This window comes from Brachyistius frenatus, unplaced genomic scaffold (genome assembly GCF_029030835.1).
Source record: "Brachyistius frenatus isolate BFR_SWC_R1_liver_20210118 unplaced genomic scaffold, ASM2903083v1 Contig_42, whole genome shotgun sequence".
NCBI classification, from domain to species: Eukaryota; Metazoa; Chordata; class Actinopteri; family Embiotocidae; genus Brachyistius; species Brachyistius frenatus.
Window position 1 is genome coordinate 3,143,891 of NW_027210641.1, and position 15,957 is coordinate 3,159,847.

At 39.1% G+C, this 15,957-nt stretch overlaps 2 protein-coding genes across 2 annotated transcripts; both read left to right on the plus strand.

The window, feature by feature from the left end:
• Positions 1–12: 12 nt before the first annotated feature.
• Positions 13–5,276, plus strand: LOC138623261 (toll-like receptor 8). The gene is made up of 2 exons (XM_069702680.1): positions 13–478; positions 1,963–5,276. Exons 1-2 carry the CDS (start codon positions 449–451, stop codon positions 5,032–5,034), a joined length of 3,102 nt encoding a protein of 1,033 aa, XP_069558781.1. The 5' UTR covers positions 13–448; the 3' UTR covers positions 5,035–5,276.
• Positions 5,277–6,627: 1,351 nt separating this feature from the next.
• tmsb4x (thymosin beta 4 X-linked) lies at positions 6,628–7,980 on the plus strand. Its single transcript, XM_069702684.1, has 3 exons — positions 6,628–6,737; positions 7,365–7,477; positions 7,578–7,980. The coding sequence occupies exons 2-3, from the start codon at positions 7,378–7,380 to the stop codon at positions 7,604–7,606; spliced, it is 129 nt and encodes a 42-aa protein (XP_069558785.1). The 5' UTR covers positions 6,628–6,737; positions 7,365–7,377; the 3' UTR covers positions 7,607–7,980.
• Positions 7,981–15,957: the final 7,977 nt, after the last annotated feature.

A 15,957-nucleotide genomic window follows, 5' to 3' on the forward strand; every position in this document is an offset into this window, starting at 1 on the left:
ATAGAGAATGTGAATATTGCACTGTGTAAATGTAAACAGAAATATTATTTATGTAATTTTAATGACCAACTGTGTGCTTTTTACTTGTGAATTCCCTTTTTACTGAATGCCACTGTTTGCCATTCCCGCAGAGTATTACATTTTTTTATCTTGTCTTAGATGATAATGAAACTTTCAGCATTTCATGGAACAGGGAAGTGAAACAGATGTACTTCCTCAAACTACGTGCTACTTCTCCGTGACAGTTCATAGCAGCTTCTTGTGTGAATCAACCAGTTTGTTGCTTTTATGTTTGACTTCAACCACAGGGAATTATTTTTCCACAATGTGTGAAGATAAAGTACAAGGATTATGCAGGTTATAAGTCTTTTTTTATTTTTATTTTTTTTAATCATTTCATCTTAAGTGCCTGAGCGTCACCTGGTTTGAAAGCTGTCGTTCAGAGATCATGAAGGATCAGTACAGCGAATGCACAATGGTGAGTTGTATTAACAAAAGTTCCTCTGTATATTTTATTTAAAGCTTTTCTCTCTCTGTGTAACAGAGAACAGAATTATGTAAATACATTTTATTACTCAGACTAAATTAATCATCAGGGCTTTGTGGTTATCTACATGTGTGTTAATTGGATGTTTCTGAAATATGATATTAAATGACTTTGTGCTTTTATGATTTCTTTTTGTGAAAAACTTGACACCACTTGATATTACTCAGACTAACTTTGTGTAAATTAATTAGACTGTTCATGTAATGCATTGAAAATTGTTCTGCATTTTTGATGATGTATTCTACAGAAAATACAGTACATTAAAGTTTGAAATTGGACTCTGCAAAATATATCATGTCCTTTTTATTCTATCAGTATTATCTTTCATTTTTAGACAGGAACAGTTGGGGGCCTCAGGATTACGAACTATGCAACCACACAATTTCCAAAGATACACATTTGTCAGACTGATACTGAAACGTTCATTAAGACGTAGAATATTTTTAATTTCACTCACTATGAAGCTCATACAGCTTCAGTGAAGAAGTATGTGAGAAAATCAATGTGATACTGTCCCTATGAATTAAAATACAACCTACAGCTACTTAAAAAGAAACAGTGGGGGAACTGAATGTTTAGCTTTTGAAGGAATAAACTTCCTTTTTGGAGATTAAAAAAAAAAAAAAGTTGAATTCAGAAACAAAACAAACATGCCCTCATTCAGTTCAATACACTCAAGGGTTTTGTGATCTCACAACTGTCACTTAGACAGTAAATGTTATCGAGTGTTGCTGTAAGTGGTTAACAGGATTGATCACTGTCAGATAGACAGGACTATTGTTCCTAATGGGTGTTATTTCACCTCCAAACTACTGCCACCTGCTGGGTTTAAGTGGTGCCATACTGAAATGCAATTTACAGTACCTAAAGGTTAATGATTTTTCCACTCATCATTAAATCAATAATCACGTATAAACACAGACCTTTTTTGCAGCCAATATTTTGACATGCGAAAGCAGGAAAAGGCACAGACGTAAATCACCCCATTAATAATGGCTGCATTCCATTTAGGTGAGCTGTTCGGTGTGGTACATGTTGCCTCACTGAAGAGGTGAATCAAACAGAGACAAACTGTCTGCTGTGAAAAAAGGCATATTGGTTTTGCGTGCTGTGGTCGTTCTTCTGTTCCTCATTCCCAAAAAGGCCTGGAAAATTTCCTGAAAAGGCTGAGCCTCAGATTAACTTTCAGATAAACTTCAGAATAAACTTGTTCACTGGACAAACACTTCAGATTTTGTTGTTCATTAAGTCCCTTGGAAGAGCATTAGGAAGGGAAATCTTCATGTCCATTGTGAACTGTTCCCAGATTCATATGGGTACTAGAATATTGTTTTTCAACATGACATTTTAGATAACTATGTACTGTGTTACAATTTACGTTACTCGATTTGACGCGTTTCATTGTTTGTCTACAGACAGTCTCATGTTGGATGCACTTGCTGCTGTTCTGTCTGTGCTGCCATTATGAGATCCAGCTGGCTGCATGCAAACCTCAATGGATGAGACCGCAGTTCCCTTGTGATGTCACAGGCACCAACACCTCTATGGTCAGATTTGACTGTGAACAGCGTCTTCTGAAAGAAGTACCTCATGGGATAACTAGTAATGCAACTGATCTTAACTTGTCAGACAATCTCATTAAGGATATTAAAGATGATGCATTTTCCAACCTGCTGAATCTCACTCAGCTCAATCTCAACCGGGCAAACAAGGACAAAGAGCTGCACATTGCTGCAAACACTTTCAAAAATCTAACAAAGTTGCATCACCTGAGACTGGTCAGTGATGGTCTGAAGAAGATTCCAGGTAATCTCCCTCTCAGTTTGCAATTCCTCGACCTGAACAAGAACAAGATTATGTCGTTGGATAAGCAGAGCTTCGCTGGCTTAACAAACGTGACACATCTGTGGTTATCAAAAAACTGCTACACGTGGAACCCGTGTGGGGATATAATCAGAGTTAAGAACAACAGTTTTGTACATATGCACAAACTGAAGCTTCTGGACTTGTCCTTCAACAACTTAACCAAGGTCCCCAAAGGACTGCCCCAATCACTGAATGTGTTAATGCTGATGTCAAACCAAATACAGTCCATATCTAAGGATGATTTCCGTGGGTTACAAAACTTAAAAATCCTTAAAATACAAGGGAACTGTCCAAGATGTCAAAATGCTCCATATCCCTGTGTACCTTGCCAAAACCTCTCTCTTGCCATTCATGCTGATGCCTTTCACAGTCTAACACAGCTTAAGACACTGAACCTGGGCGGAAACTCGCTGCAGCACCTAAATCCGTCTTGGTTTGAGAGGCTGAACAACCTTAAACAACTCTTCCTGGCGTTCAACTTCTTACTAGAAGCAATTACTGAGGAGGCCACTTTTCTAAGAAACATTCCCAAGCTAGAAAAAGTCGACCTGTCTTTCAATTTTGCTCTCAAGCAATACCCAAGAACAATAAATCTTTCTAAAGAGTTTCAAACTCTCACATCACTAAGAACTTTGCATTTGGAGGGTTTGGTCTTCCAGAGTATTGGACCAAGCACACTCAGTCCTTTGTATGAGCTCAAAAACCTGTCAGCTCTGAACTTGGGCACTAACTTCATTATTAACTACGAGCCCACCGTATTCCAACATTTTCAAAACACAAAGTTTATATATCTTGCCGAAAACAGACTTTATCCCATGCCAGAGAAAAATCCACGTGACGGGTACAATATGGGGTTTGACTTTTCGGTTTCACCGCTCATAAAGAGCACTCCGCAAGAATTTGATATATCACACAGCCTTGTGAAGCAAGAGTGCTTTGACTCTGGACGAGTACTTATCCTCAGCTCAAACAACCTGTTCTTCATATCTCCAAAACAATTTGAGGCCTATAAAAATATTGCGTGTCTCAACCTCTCAGGAAATGGATTTTCAGCTGCGCCTAACGGCACAGAGTTTTCCTCGCTGCCTAATCTGAAATACCTGGACCTGTCATTCAACAAGATTGATCTGGCCTATGACTACGCTTTTAATGAGCTCCAGAAACTAGAAGTACTCGACCTCAGTCACAACGAACACTACTTTAAAGCTTTTGGGATAACGCATAATTTAAATTTCATGAAAAATCTGCCTGCTCTAAGAGTGCTAAACATGAGTTATAACGCCATTTACACATTAACAACAAAGCAGATGTACAGCAAGTCATTAGCAGAACTTCAGTTCACAAATAATTTTCTGGGAACTCTTTGGAAAGAGAGGGACGGCACATATAAGACACTTTTCACTAATCTCACTAATCTGACAGTTTTAGATATATCTTACAACCACATCACAAAGATTCCAGGCAATATTTATGAGTATTTTCCACGTAACCTCACCAATCTACACATAGGTCATAACTCGCTGAGTGATTTTATGTGGGATAAACTGAAGTGTTTCCGTCGACTACAAATTTTAGACCTGAGCTTCAATTTCTTGTCTCATGTGACAGGTTTTAACTCAAGCATCAGCCAGACACTGACCTTCCTTGACCTGAGTCATAATCACATTGTCCACTTGGACGATGGGTTCTTAAAGGGCCAGAAAAGCCTTACCGCTCTGGACCTTAGCAACAACAAAATGACTCTCATCAATCAGACCACTTTTCAGTCGGGACCTGAAAATTATATCCGGACTTTGTTCTTGCAGAACAATCCATTTGAGTGCACCTGTGATGCCCTGAATTTCATTTTGTGGATTGAAACCAATGATGTAAAGATCCCCAAACTGACTACTGAGGTGACATGTCACACGCCGGAGCACCAGAAGAATGCAGCACTGATAAACTTTGATATTAAACAGTGTGTAAATGACAGTGAGGCATTCCGGATATACCTTCTCACAACATCCTTCATAATTGTTTTTATGTTAGTGGCGACAGTTGCTCACTTATTTTACTGGGATGCTTCCTATGTCCTGCACTACATGAAAGCTAAGCTGAAGGGATACAGATCCTTGAACTCACCGGACAGTGTTTATGATGTCTTCGTGACGTACGACACCAGAGATCCACGTATCTCAGAGTGGGTGATGAGGAATCTGCGGGTGAAACTGGAAGAGGAAGGAGATAAGCATCTTCCTCTGTGTCTGGAGGAGAGGGATTGGCCCCCGGGGGTCCCGCTCGTGGACAACCTAACCCAGAGCATCCAGTACAGTCGCAAGACCTTGTTTGTCTTGACAGAGGGTTACGTTAAGACCGGAGTCTTCAAGCTGGCAATGTATCTGGCCCACCAAAGACTGCTGGACGAGAATGTGGACGTGATCGTGCTGCTGATGCTGGAGCCCGTCCTGCAGCACTCGCACTTCCTGCGCCTGAGGAGGAGGCTGTGTGGGAAGAGCGTGGTAGAGTGGCCGAGAACAGCAGCCGCAGAGCCCTGGTTTTGGCAAAACCTGAGGAGTGTCGTAAGAGTAGACAATCAGGTGATGTACAACAAGACTTATTCAAAGTACTTCACCAACAAGTGAAACAGGATGAGGACAGTGATGATCGTCTTGGAATGATTTATAATGTTGCTTTGTGGACGATAATATGAGTTTTTTTTGTAACTGTTTGGTTTGGTCCTTCATTACTTTCATCGATCTGTCTGTGAATAAACAAACTAAAGCCATGATTTCGTTATTTTTACTCACGCAGAATGATACTGAATCTCTTATAATTTGTGTGCAAATATTACAGCATATAAATAAATCATCCGTTTCAAATCTGTCCCATTTTGCAGTCTATTATCTGGTCTCTAAAAATCTCTAAGGTCACAAGTTTAACCTATGAAAGAGCAATGTACTGCCTATTACAAAATGTACTGCATGCTCTGTCATTGAAGTGTTTTATGTGAAGTCTACATTATTGTACAATAATAAAAAATAAAAAAGTGTACGTATCCTAAACTTCCTGCAATCAAGCAAACCCTAAATGCACACTGCATGTTTGGCTGTAACCTGCAGGCAGTGGTGGAAAAGCAATTCAGATCTTTTACACCAATTTAAAAATACTCCATCACAACTAAAAGTCCTGAATGGAAATTTCTAATTAAATGCAAAGTCATGAGTTTTAGCAGCACAATGTAGTTGTGATATTTAGGTTTAGTCCCTCTCGCTGATATATTGTCATATGACATCATTATAATATTAAAACTGAATCATCAGTGTGTTAGCAGCATGTTACTGCTGTAGCTGCAGGAGGTGGAGCTAGTTTCAGATGGTTTATATCTTGTTTTGCTGCACATACAGCAACACCAGATATGTGAGGGGTGATTACTGGGAGAGGAAAAGAATTGGGGTTTTTTGGGTTTTTAAAAAAAAAAAAAAAAACTAAATCTGCCTAATTTTATTTTTCTCATATCTTGGATTTCTGTCACATCTTGGATCCTTTGAACATTTACTGAGAAGTTTAGTCTTTAAACAGTGTGTTGTGTCTATAAAAGCTTGTTATATTATGCAGTGTCAAATCTTCTTTTTTTTTTTTTTATGTAAGTGCTGTAAAGAAAATGTAGTGGAGTAAAAAGCACAAGCTTTACCTCTGAAGAGGAAATACTTGAGTAAATGACAAGTATCTCAAATTTGTACTTCACTAGTGCTTGGGCACACGTGCTTAGTTACTTTCCACCACCGCCTGCAGGTCCCCACCCACATTTTCATTTGCAATATACCTGCTACTACTTCGTTTGTCCGCATGGTGTCGCCAATGAGGTAGTTTTAATAGGTTGCTGTGTGGGAGTAATGCAAATTAAAAACTAAACTCCGTGTCCCACTCAGACATCACTTTATAGCAAACAATTTCTTCGGCTTTAAGGAATAAGGAAACTACTCTCGAACTGCTGCAGTGATATATTCTGTAGGTGATACTTAGCCTACGTCTTTTATAATTTCAGGAGAAACTTCATAGACTCATTTTACTCACCTGCAGCGACATACAGATTATTTTCATCAAACATTCATAAAATTGTCTAAACCTTCACTGTAATTTAGACACGTTGAGCGACTGTTTGTGGTCAATGAAATAAAAGCACAAAAACGCTGGTACAAAAAAAAAAAAGCTGGCTGGTCGTGACGTCACCCAATCATTTGCATACGGTGCAGTATTTATACTGTGAGTAAGGAATGCGAACCACTCTGCTCGTGAGACAACGGGACGTGCCGGGCTTTTTGTTATTCATCTGACTGAAACACTGGTAAGTGTGTTGCTGTGTTTAGTGTAGACCATATGCAATTTAATTTTGAGACTTATTTTTAGCCCGAATTATTTGTAGTTTTAGTTTAAGTCGTTGATCCTCATCGTTTGTCTTGGCTCAATATTAAACCGCGTCAAGATTTGTGTTTAAAGCTGCGGGAATAAATCGCAAAATACAGAAACCGTGACGAACGTAAAACAAGGAAGTGTTGCAAAAATGACCTGAAGGCATACCTTCACATTGTTGCTTTGCCGCCTGCGTAAATGCTGCATGTCTACTTGAAATAAAGCTGCAGCGCGTGTGCTTTGTTTTCAGTCAAGTTAATTGGTCGGAGGATCTGTTGTAGTTGAAGTCTGCTGCTCTAGATCGCTGTTTAGGGCGGTGGTCCCCGGGTTGCACACGCTCACCTAACAAAGCATTTTTACAAGTCGGGCCCAAGACGCATGGATGTGCGCCTGTCTTCCATAACTTCCACAATGAGCCCGAGTCCTATTCTTTCTTTTTTTTCTTCTTCTTTTTTTAAGTCTATCATTTAAACGGCCCGAGAAGATCCACGATCCGACTTGACGCACAGGGGTAATGAATGAACTCGGATGATTTATAATTATTTGGTGTCGTCTGTTCCAGAGCCTCAACAAACATGTCTGACAAACCTGACATCAAAGAAGTCACAACCTTCGACAAGACCAAGTTGAAGAAGACTGAGACCCAAGAGAAAAACACATTGCCAACCAACGAGAGTAAGTACTGCACCTGTTGACCTATCCACACTGGTCAGTTTCTGTGGTCAATGAGATTGTGGGACTAATGAAAAAACGTTTCTCTTTTCCCCTCTTGCAGCCATCCAACAGGAGAAGTTGGACTCATAATGAAGACCAGTCCTCCTATGCACTGTACATTCCACAAGCTTTTCCTTTTTTTTTCCTTCCCTTTCCACCATGTATTTCAAGATGCATCCCCCTTAACTAATTGACATGGCTGTACAACCCCCACACCACTCACTTGCCCAAATGACCCCTCTGTACAGTAAGGAAGTGTGGCTCCATGTCTGCGTGGGTTCCTGGTCATCTGCTGCTGTGTCTGCATCTGCAATGTGGAGTCGCCGAGCAGGCGCGTGTCGAAACAACTGACCAACACTTGTGAATGCTCACATAGCAAGTGGTTTTGTAAAAAAAATTAAAAAAAAAACATCTGGAATGCAAAAGTTTGTTAAATATGCAAAATAAAAAAAAAATGAAATTGACTGTCATGATTTTTATTGTTTTAAAAATATTTGTGCTCCACCCATGTTGGGTTTTAACAACCATTTGAGAAACTATCCATTTAAGTCTTTTTTTTTTAATTTTTTATCTGTGCAATCCCAAGTCATACACATTTGGAATACACTGTTTAAACCAGGGGTGTCAAACATACGTTACATTATTGTAGAAAGACCTTAAAATAGGGTTTATCATCCAAAAACCTTCACCAATGATTTAAACAGAGCAATATTGTCATTATTATGCTATGATTTTACTGGTCTGGCCCATTTGAGATCAAAGTGGGCAGTATGTGGCCCCTTAACTAAAATGAGTTTGACACCCTTGGTTTAAACACTTCAGTATTTAGATCTTTTGGCAGGATTTAAGATTGAAGATATGTAATTAATGTGGGGGAGTGTAAATCCTGTTCACTATCTGTGTTTGTAGCTAAGGGGAAATAAAACCACTCATTGTTTAAAGCATGTGCTCACATCCTGAAATGACAACCGCTAAATGAATCTTTGGGCTCTACCTTAAGTCGTGATTTTTTTTTTTATATAACCGCCTCAAGGCAAATCTGAGCTTTGGAGAAAATAAAAACACGAAAGCTCATATCATAGATAAGCCATGCAGTCCTGTCTGGTCTTGTACAGTGCACATAAAGATTTCTTGCGTGCAGCTGCACCAGGCCAGCATTAAGTCAGGCCAAGTCCCTCCCCACTCCAGCTGTAACTACAGCAGCTTCTCATTGTGAGCCAAATCTGCCCTGCCTAACAGGTTACCTCTCCTCAAACAGAATTCAGGTGAAGTGTCTTTCAGTTTTACTGTCAGAGAAAATGGACTTTTTTGATGCCGAGTCATATCTAAACCAGCTGCTGAATGTTCAGATTTGTTTTGTCAATAAATGCTGCGATGAAACACTGAGTAAATTGGATGTTAGAAACCTACCTTTATATACCTGCTGTCAGATGGGTGTCCCACACAGCCCTGAGCTGTAATCAGAGCTGAGAGGTCCACATTAGTTTGAGGCAGATTATTGTAAGCTGTGATGTGTGCTCACATACGTAAGAGAAAGGGACATTTGATGTATTAAGTATAACAGGTCCAAAAAGTTGAACAAATTGGCCCCCGGACGGATCACTACGTCCAGAGGAGTGTGTAATTCTATGAACGCTTTGAGTCGACAAAGGCCTTGATGTTGTCAATGAGTAAACCACAGCACTGATGTGGTGGCACTATTTGGAAGTTGTCACCTTCAAAGTACAGTAAAAAAAAGACAAATCTAACTCTCCATTGAAAGCACACAAAAAGAGAAGTTGTTCTTCTTTTCCCTGTTTCATAAAAACATCAGCTGCATTTTGTTTGGTGAGGGAGATTACGTAATACCGTGTGTCTATAGACCGTAAGAGCTGTGTTGAAATAACAATAAGCTCCGCTGAGGGATTGGCACAAGTTCACATTCATCCGCTTTCCCATGAGGCTGCATTTAATCAACTGTCATTTTTAGTATGGGAAAACGACATGTCTGTTTATTTTCCATTTGCTTGTTTTTTTTAAGGAGCACAAAAAGGCTAAACAATTCATGCAGTTGCACACATCTGTGATGCCACGCCTCTTCTTCCCACTCCCTGCTCTACGTACTCTACCATCCATATGTGCCGTCTGGTGAGACAACAGCTTCTCAGTGTCCCGTAACAATGTGTGCTTTTGGGAGGACATTACCCAGTATTACATATTACGAGACAATATTATTCTATTAAACTCACGGAACACTTTGTTTAAACTGTCGCTCTGACAGACTTTAAAACATTTAGCTGTAGAAGTCAGCATCTTGCACAACAATACTTCAATGGAGGATCCAGTGGAAAAATCAAACCTGATCCCTTTTTGAAGGGGATAATAGTATTTATTTAAATCATTTCTCCATCATACCGAGTTACCCATCTTCACTAATGCATTCTGTGATGGTGTGAGCCCAGTCAAGACCTGACCACGTCCGTGAAAGGGAATGCAAATGACAGTGAAATGGCTGATTGTGGTGAACTTGGCGTAAGACACCAAGAGGCCATCTGCCACTGTTGTGACGGGCACCCCTCTGGACCGGCTGCAGCTCGGACCGACTGCAGCCGCCCTCTGCCAGGAACACAGATGCCTCTTAGACTGCTCATGGCTGCACGCTGTACGTAATGTGTATCGAGCATGAGACCTCACTGACTCTGCTCCCCAACGGAGCCTTATACTATCAACAAGCGCATTGTGCCGTTAGTTTGAGTGAGTGAATAACTGACATGCATTGCACAGGATGAAATGAGATTGATATGTACTGTAGATGTCCTTATGTTGCATTACATTCAATCTTCCAGGTTATAAAACAGAGTATAGATAAGACACATTTTGTGTTTTAGAAAGACTTTTAGAAAGTTAAAAAGTTTGTAAATGAGCTGTTGTCTACTTTTCAGCAATTATACTTTATTTAAGCACATTTTTATGGTCAGACAATGACTAAAGGTGGATTCTACTCAATTCTGTGCAGTCATGGTTTGATTAGCATGTTGTTTGTGTGACACAGAAGTGTGTCTCAACAAATATATATATATTTTATAAACTGTGCATATGGCCATGTTGTGTGTTGATGTGCTTTGTAAACCAATGTAGGCTGATCAATCTGCGTGTAAGTCGTGGGTTTAAAATTACACATCCACTGTTATAAACAACGAGTCACTGTGAGAAAAGGTGTGAAACAGAGTGAGAAGCAAGGCTGATCTGGTCTATCGCTTCCTGTTTTTTTATTTTTAAATATTGACAAGATGATCAGATTAAGCTTTGCTAATGCAAATAAAATGACTGCCAGTGAGTATGTCATTTTAAAACCCATAAGATACAGGGAAACGCAATAGAGGTTAATAAACAGCCCTTACTTTTACCAGCACATTCAAGTACTATCACCTAATGAAGCAATAATAAAGAACCTCACTGCAGCATTTTTAACAGGAAGTGCTACAGGGGCAACAGCAAGGCTTGTTCCTACAGGTTATTGTTTTTACATGCAAGAGGAAGTGACAGGATCTCACAGCTGCTTGCAGCAACATGGTGAAACTCATCTCAGTCTCTGCTGCTTCCTCATATTCAGCCTAAAACCTCACTGCTCAGTCCATCGTTTTTGCCGTCTTGTTTCCATGGTAGCAGACAGGAGATTTTCACATGATCAGAGCTCTAAATCCATTAAATTCATAAATGTTCGTATTTTGAAGAATACTTTTTTGTTTTTTGTTTTTTTCCCCCCAGAATGATCAAATCAGTCCAAGTAACAGTGGTTCTGGAAATCGGCCTGTTCCTCTACTTCTTTCCTGACACTTTGTGGTACATTTGCTGTATGTTTAGATTTTCACAGTACTTTGGCATTCTATTTCTTTACATCAATGTCCAACTCAGAATAACTCTCCTGAAGGTTTGGGAATGTTTTTGTGAGGAAAATACAGTTTGTTCAAATATATGAACATAAAGTGCTGTAATCAAAACCTTTTGAGAATAACTGCTTGGTGACATAAAACAAGACAAACTCAACTCCTAAGAGAACTATTTTCTGCTTGTTTGGTTCACTAGAGATCAGACAAATGCTCCACACCTTCTCCTCGGGGAAAACTTTTGAAATTGTCTTCCTGCCACAGCATGTTTTTCCTGTTTAGGCACAGCTTTGCATATTTTAGGTGTTAAGGTTGTACTGGATAAATGCTGTTGAGCAATGTGTAACTTACATAAAGCTTCGATCTGAGTGTTATTGTGAATGGTTCACAGCTGTAATATGCTGACTGCAGCCAGCCAACAGTTTATTGTGGTGTACACCACCAGATAAAGTGTCAAAAAATGTTTTCCACGTCTTTAAAAGACATAAACAATTACCAGTCTTAAAAAAATGATAAAACCCCAGCCAAGAAAACAATAATTTTTGGAAGCTATGTTTATTTACTGCATCCTAATCATCAGCTTTTCATACAAAGAAAAGCTTACTGGCACTTGGCCCGAGAGAACAGAAAGTCCTTCTTCTCAGACTGGAACAATTGGTTGTGCAGTGATAGACGTATTGTAAATCAGCGCTGATTTAACAAATCTTCAGATAGTCACACAGTCGCACCACCTCTGTCTTTTGTTTTCCAATAGACCAGGAAGTCTTTTTTTCTGCCAGTTGTTTCTTGATATAACAGAGAGATTTGATAATTAATTAAATGGCTTGATAGTCCAATTAAAGACAATCTTAATACGACTGACAGGATGTATCTATGTCTGTTTTCTCACTGACAAAGAATAACAGAACATAATATTAATTTGAGACCAAAAAAATCCATTATTCATCAACACTAAACACATCTAATATTTGTTGCAGTTTATCCAACACAAACTTACATAATTCATGGTGTTATATGTTTTTTTTAAGTTCACAAAATCTGTCAGTTTAATTGATTTATACGAGAAAAGTTCATTCCACTTTCACCACTAACCATAAAAAGCAGAAGCTGGCTCAAAAATGTTCATTCATTTGCCTCTTTATGTTCTTAATTCAGAGTGCACCAAGGAGAGGACAATTCATCTTTGTCTCCTTTTTCAAACCCACGGTGGGAAAAAGCAGTTCTGCTATTGTGTGAAGGGAGGGCACAAAAGCTGAGGGTGTGAGCTGGTCAAGCCAGTGACACACCATAATGGTTCTTATGTGTGACAAGAAACTCCCCCCCTTGTGCAATGTTTGAGATTTGTAACCAAGGAGAGATGTCTGCAAACATATCTGACAAACTGATCAATTAGCAAAGATGTGAAAATGGATAAATATGGGAGCAGATTTCTAGAGTCTCTGGAATAACAAAGATATTAAAATGTTAAAACAGTTATTTGAATCCTTATCAACAGAGTAAATACAGAGGCAAAATAAACACAGAGTAAACACTGAACTTGTTTGACCTGTTTCTTATTCTCTGAAGGCAGTTAGAGGAATGAACAGTAAGTTATTCAGCAGTGAATGTATCCTCTGTTTAGGATGTCAGTCATAGAATAACTTGGAAAGGTCACAACTTTTAGGGTAAATAGGTCACTAAATTAAACATAAGGACTCCTGAACTAAACAAGAAAGGAAAAAATTGGATGTACCAAAAACATAAACAGATACTTTTCTCGCCAAGATAAAATTTGACACTGACACGGTATCCCCTAGTGGACTGACGGGTGTATTACAGACTTTGAGGAGATACCAAGTTGATTAATTTACTGTCTGGAAATCCATAGTCAATTTTAGCCAGAAATACAGTAACGCACAAAAGTTTTGGCAACTCGAAATGACTCTTACTGATAATACAACACCATCAGAGAGCCATCTGATCTGTCCCAAATTCATTCTACAGCATGAAACGCCCCCAAATATCCAGCCTGAGTCATAAAGAACTCCAGAAAGAACATGCTGCTGCAGTAAGCTATGATCTGAACATCACAGAGCCCAGTGGGATTTTTTTTTTTTAAGTTAATTGATGAATAAAAAAATATTCATGGCATTTTTTTGTAAAAGTTTCTCCTAATTTACTTTTAGTGCCCAAACATTTGCACAGTACTTTTTATATAAGTCAACCAACAGTTCAGAAAACCTTGAGAACATGGTGCAAAACACAGACAAGCTGCACTGAGGCAGGAAGTTGAAACTAACCTGCAGGCAGATAATGCAGGCCTGGTATAGAAAGAAAAATGAGGTCATGAGTCTAAATTCTTCTAACATCTACCTAAGACATTTTTAACTGGCTATAAAAAACCCTCACAGTACACAATTAACTCTTCCTCCTTTAGTTGTGGTTGTAAATGTTGCTTCAAAGATTTCTGTACACTCCTAGGCAACAAACTTGTAAAAAAAAAAAAAAAAAAAAAAAAGCTAAACATCCTTTTTAAATTATCAACATATTTATTAATTTCTTGTTTCATAACATTTCAAGAAAAATGACAGACATTACAGGCCGAGTTACATAAAAACAACCTTTAAAAAGAGCTTACTACTTCTTTGGCTTGCTGGACAAGATATCTGCAATGTGATTAGCTAGGCAGATGTGTCTCCGGAGCAGAGATGTAGTGTAGCCGGATTCAATGTGACATGTGCATGCAACCTTACATCTGCAACAGTCACCCTGGTGTGCACAGTAGCTCATCAGCTGAGAGTCCGGCAACCCAAACGCTCCCCCTCCAGCACCCATGATCTCACACTATGCATTTATGAACGGAGGATTGTAAGTTTACAGCTTGTGTCAGATGCAACACATGCAGAGTACTGAGCACAAGGTGAGTTACAGGCAGCATGATAACAGTGATCATGCCAGCCTAAGGTTGTGATCACGTGTGACATCCGAGACAGGAAATGAGAGGAGTAAGTGTGAATTGAGATGCCGCTTTGCATGGTTTTTTTGGAGGGAGATATCATTTGTGTGGCAGTAATCATGTAACGTGAAGTGGGACTTTTTTGGTCGAAGGGGACACACAGTGAGAGAAAATACAGAGCTCTCTCTCTCATGGTGTTTTTCTTTTTTGACCAAGTGCTTTTAATAGCACATGAGCTCATGTGGTTAATCCTTTGTCACAGTCACAAATTTAGTCTGAGAAAATGTCATATGCACTGCAGGAAACCAATGAGCCATAGTGAGAAAAGAGTTCAGTGGACAGTTGAGTTTGCAGCAGTGAACAGAACACCTTAGACATCTACTACTGTGATAGGTCATTATTGGACACGAAGAACCAGAGCTCTCCTAATGATGTGGCTGTAAAGTTCAAGTTTGCATGCATCATTATATCAGATTTGAATAATACTCCTGGAAAATCGACAGAGTGTGCCAACTCCTCTTTCTAAACACTAGTTTATCTGTAACTTACTGCACATTAACCGGCTGCACAGGTTAAAAACAATTTCTGAGGTGCTGTTTAAAAAAAATAATAAGATTGTTATTCCTCCAAAAATTACACCAGTGTAGACATGAAAGTGTTGTCATGCCCTGACTGGTAAATCTCCTTCAGATCTTACGCTGTGCAAATTGTCTCTGTAGTTACAGCAGCTTATTTGTGAGTTTGCTTGAACTCAACAGTTTCAAAGGTGTGTGACAGGAAGTGGTTAAAAAGCTGCAGTACCGTGCTGTATAATCAAAACTCCGCAGTTAAATCAATGGTGTAGATAGACTTACAGCGCAAACTAATGAATTAGAATACAATTAAAGATTTTATTGACACAATTGCTCTTTTCTGTATTTGTAAACAGGTTATTAGATATAAAGTATTATAAGATCAAATAAAATGAGCTTCGGTGTAACATGTGAACATTCTTGCACTCTGTTCACATGAGGTTTGAGAAAGAAGCATGTACAGAGATTTGAAGGCCCTTACAATGATGTCATCGGGAGGTTATCGTGTGAACTAACATTATCCATCACCTGCCAAGTTAAAAAAAAAAAAACGCTCTCAACTTTGAAACAGTGGTAAAGAACACTATGTGCAGTTCAGTGAATCCTGCACGTCATTCGTGTGAGATGTGAAACTTTGGTGCAGCAGACTGTTTATACATTTTGAGAAGTGATGATGCCGACGAATCTTATTCTGACTGTGGAAGCATATATTTAGTTTTGTGTGCTGTATTCTACAAGAATGTACAATGCCTGCCTTATGGCTGTATTATTGATTGCTTTTTTTTTTTTAATCTTTTAAGCACAATGGTCCAGAAAGGTGAACTGAAAGACACTCAGCCCTGTGGTGGATTCAGACAGCCTGATGAAAACCGTCTGAGGAATGTGCTGAGCTGTCAGTGCTCCTGAAGTCCTGGTCATGGATTGAATGTCTCGACTGGATGTACAGTATATTAAACAAATGCAGCGATTTATATGTTAATCCTTCACACATGCCCGAAGTTAAGTTTACAGTTGCGTTAAGATCATATAAGCACACAAACTGTCATCATATCTGTTCTGCAACCATGT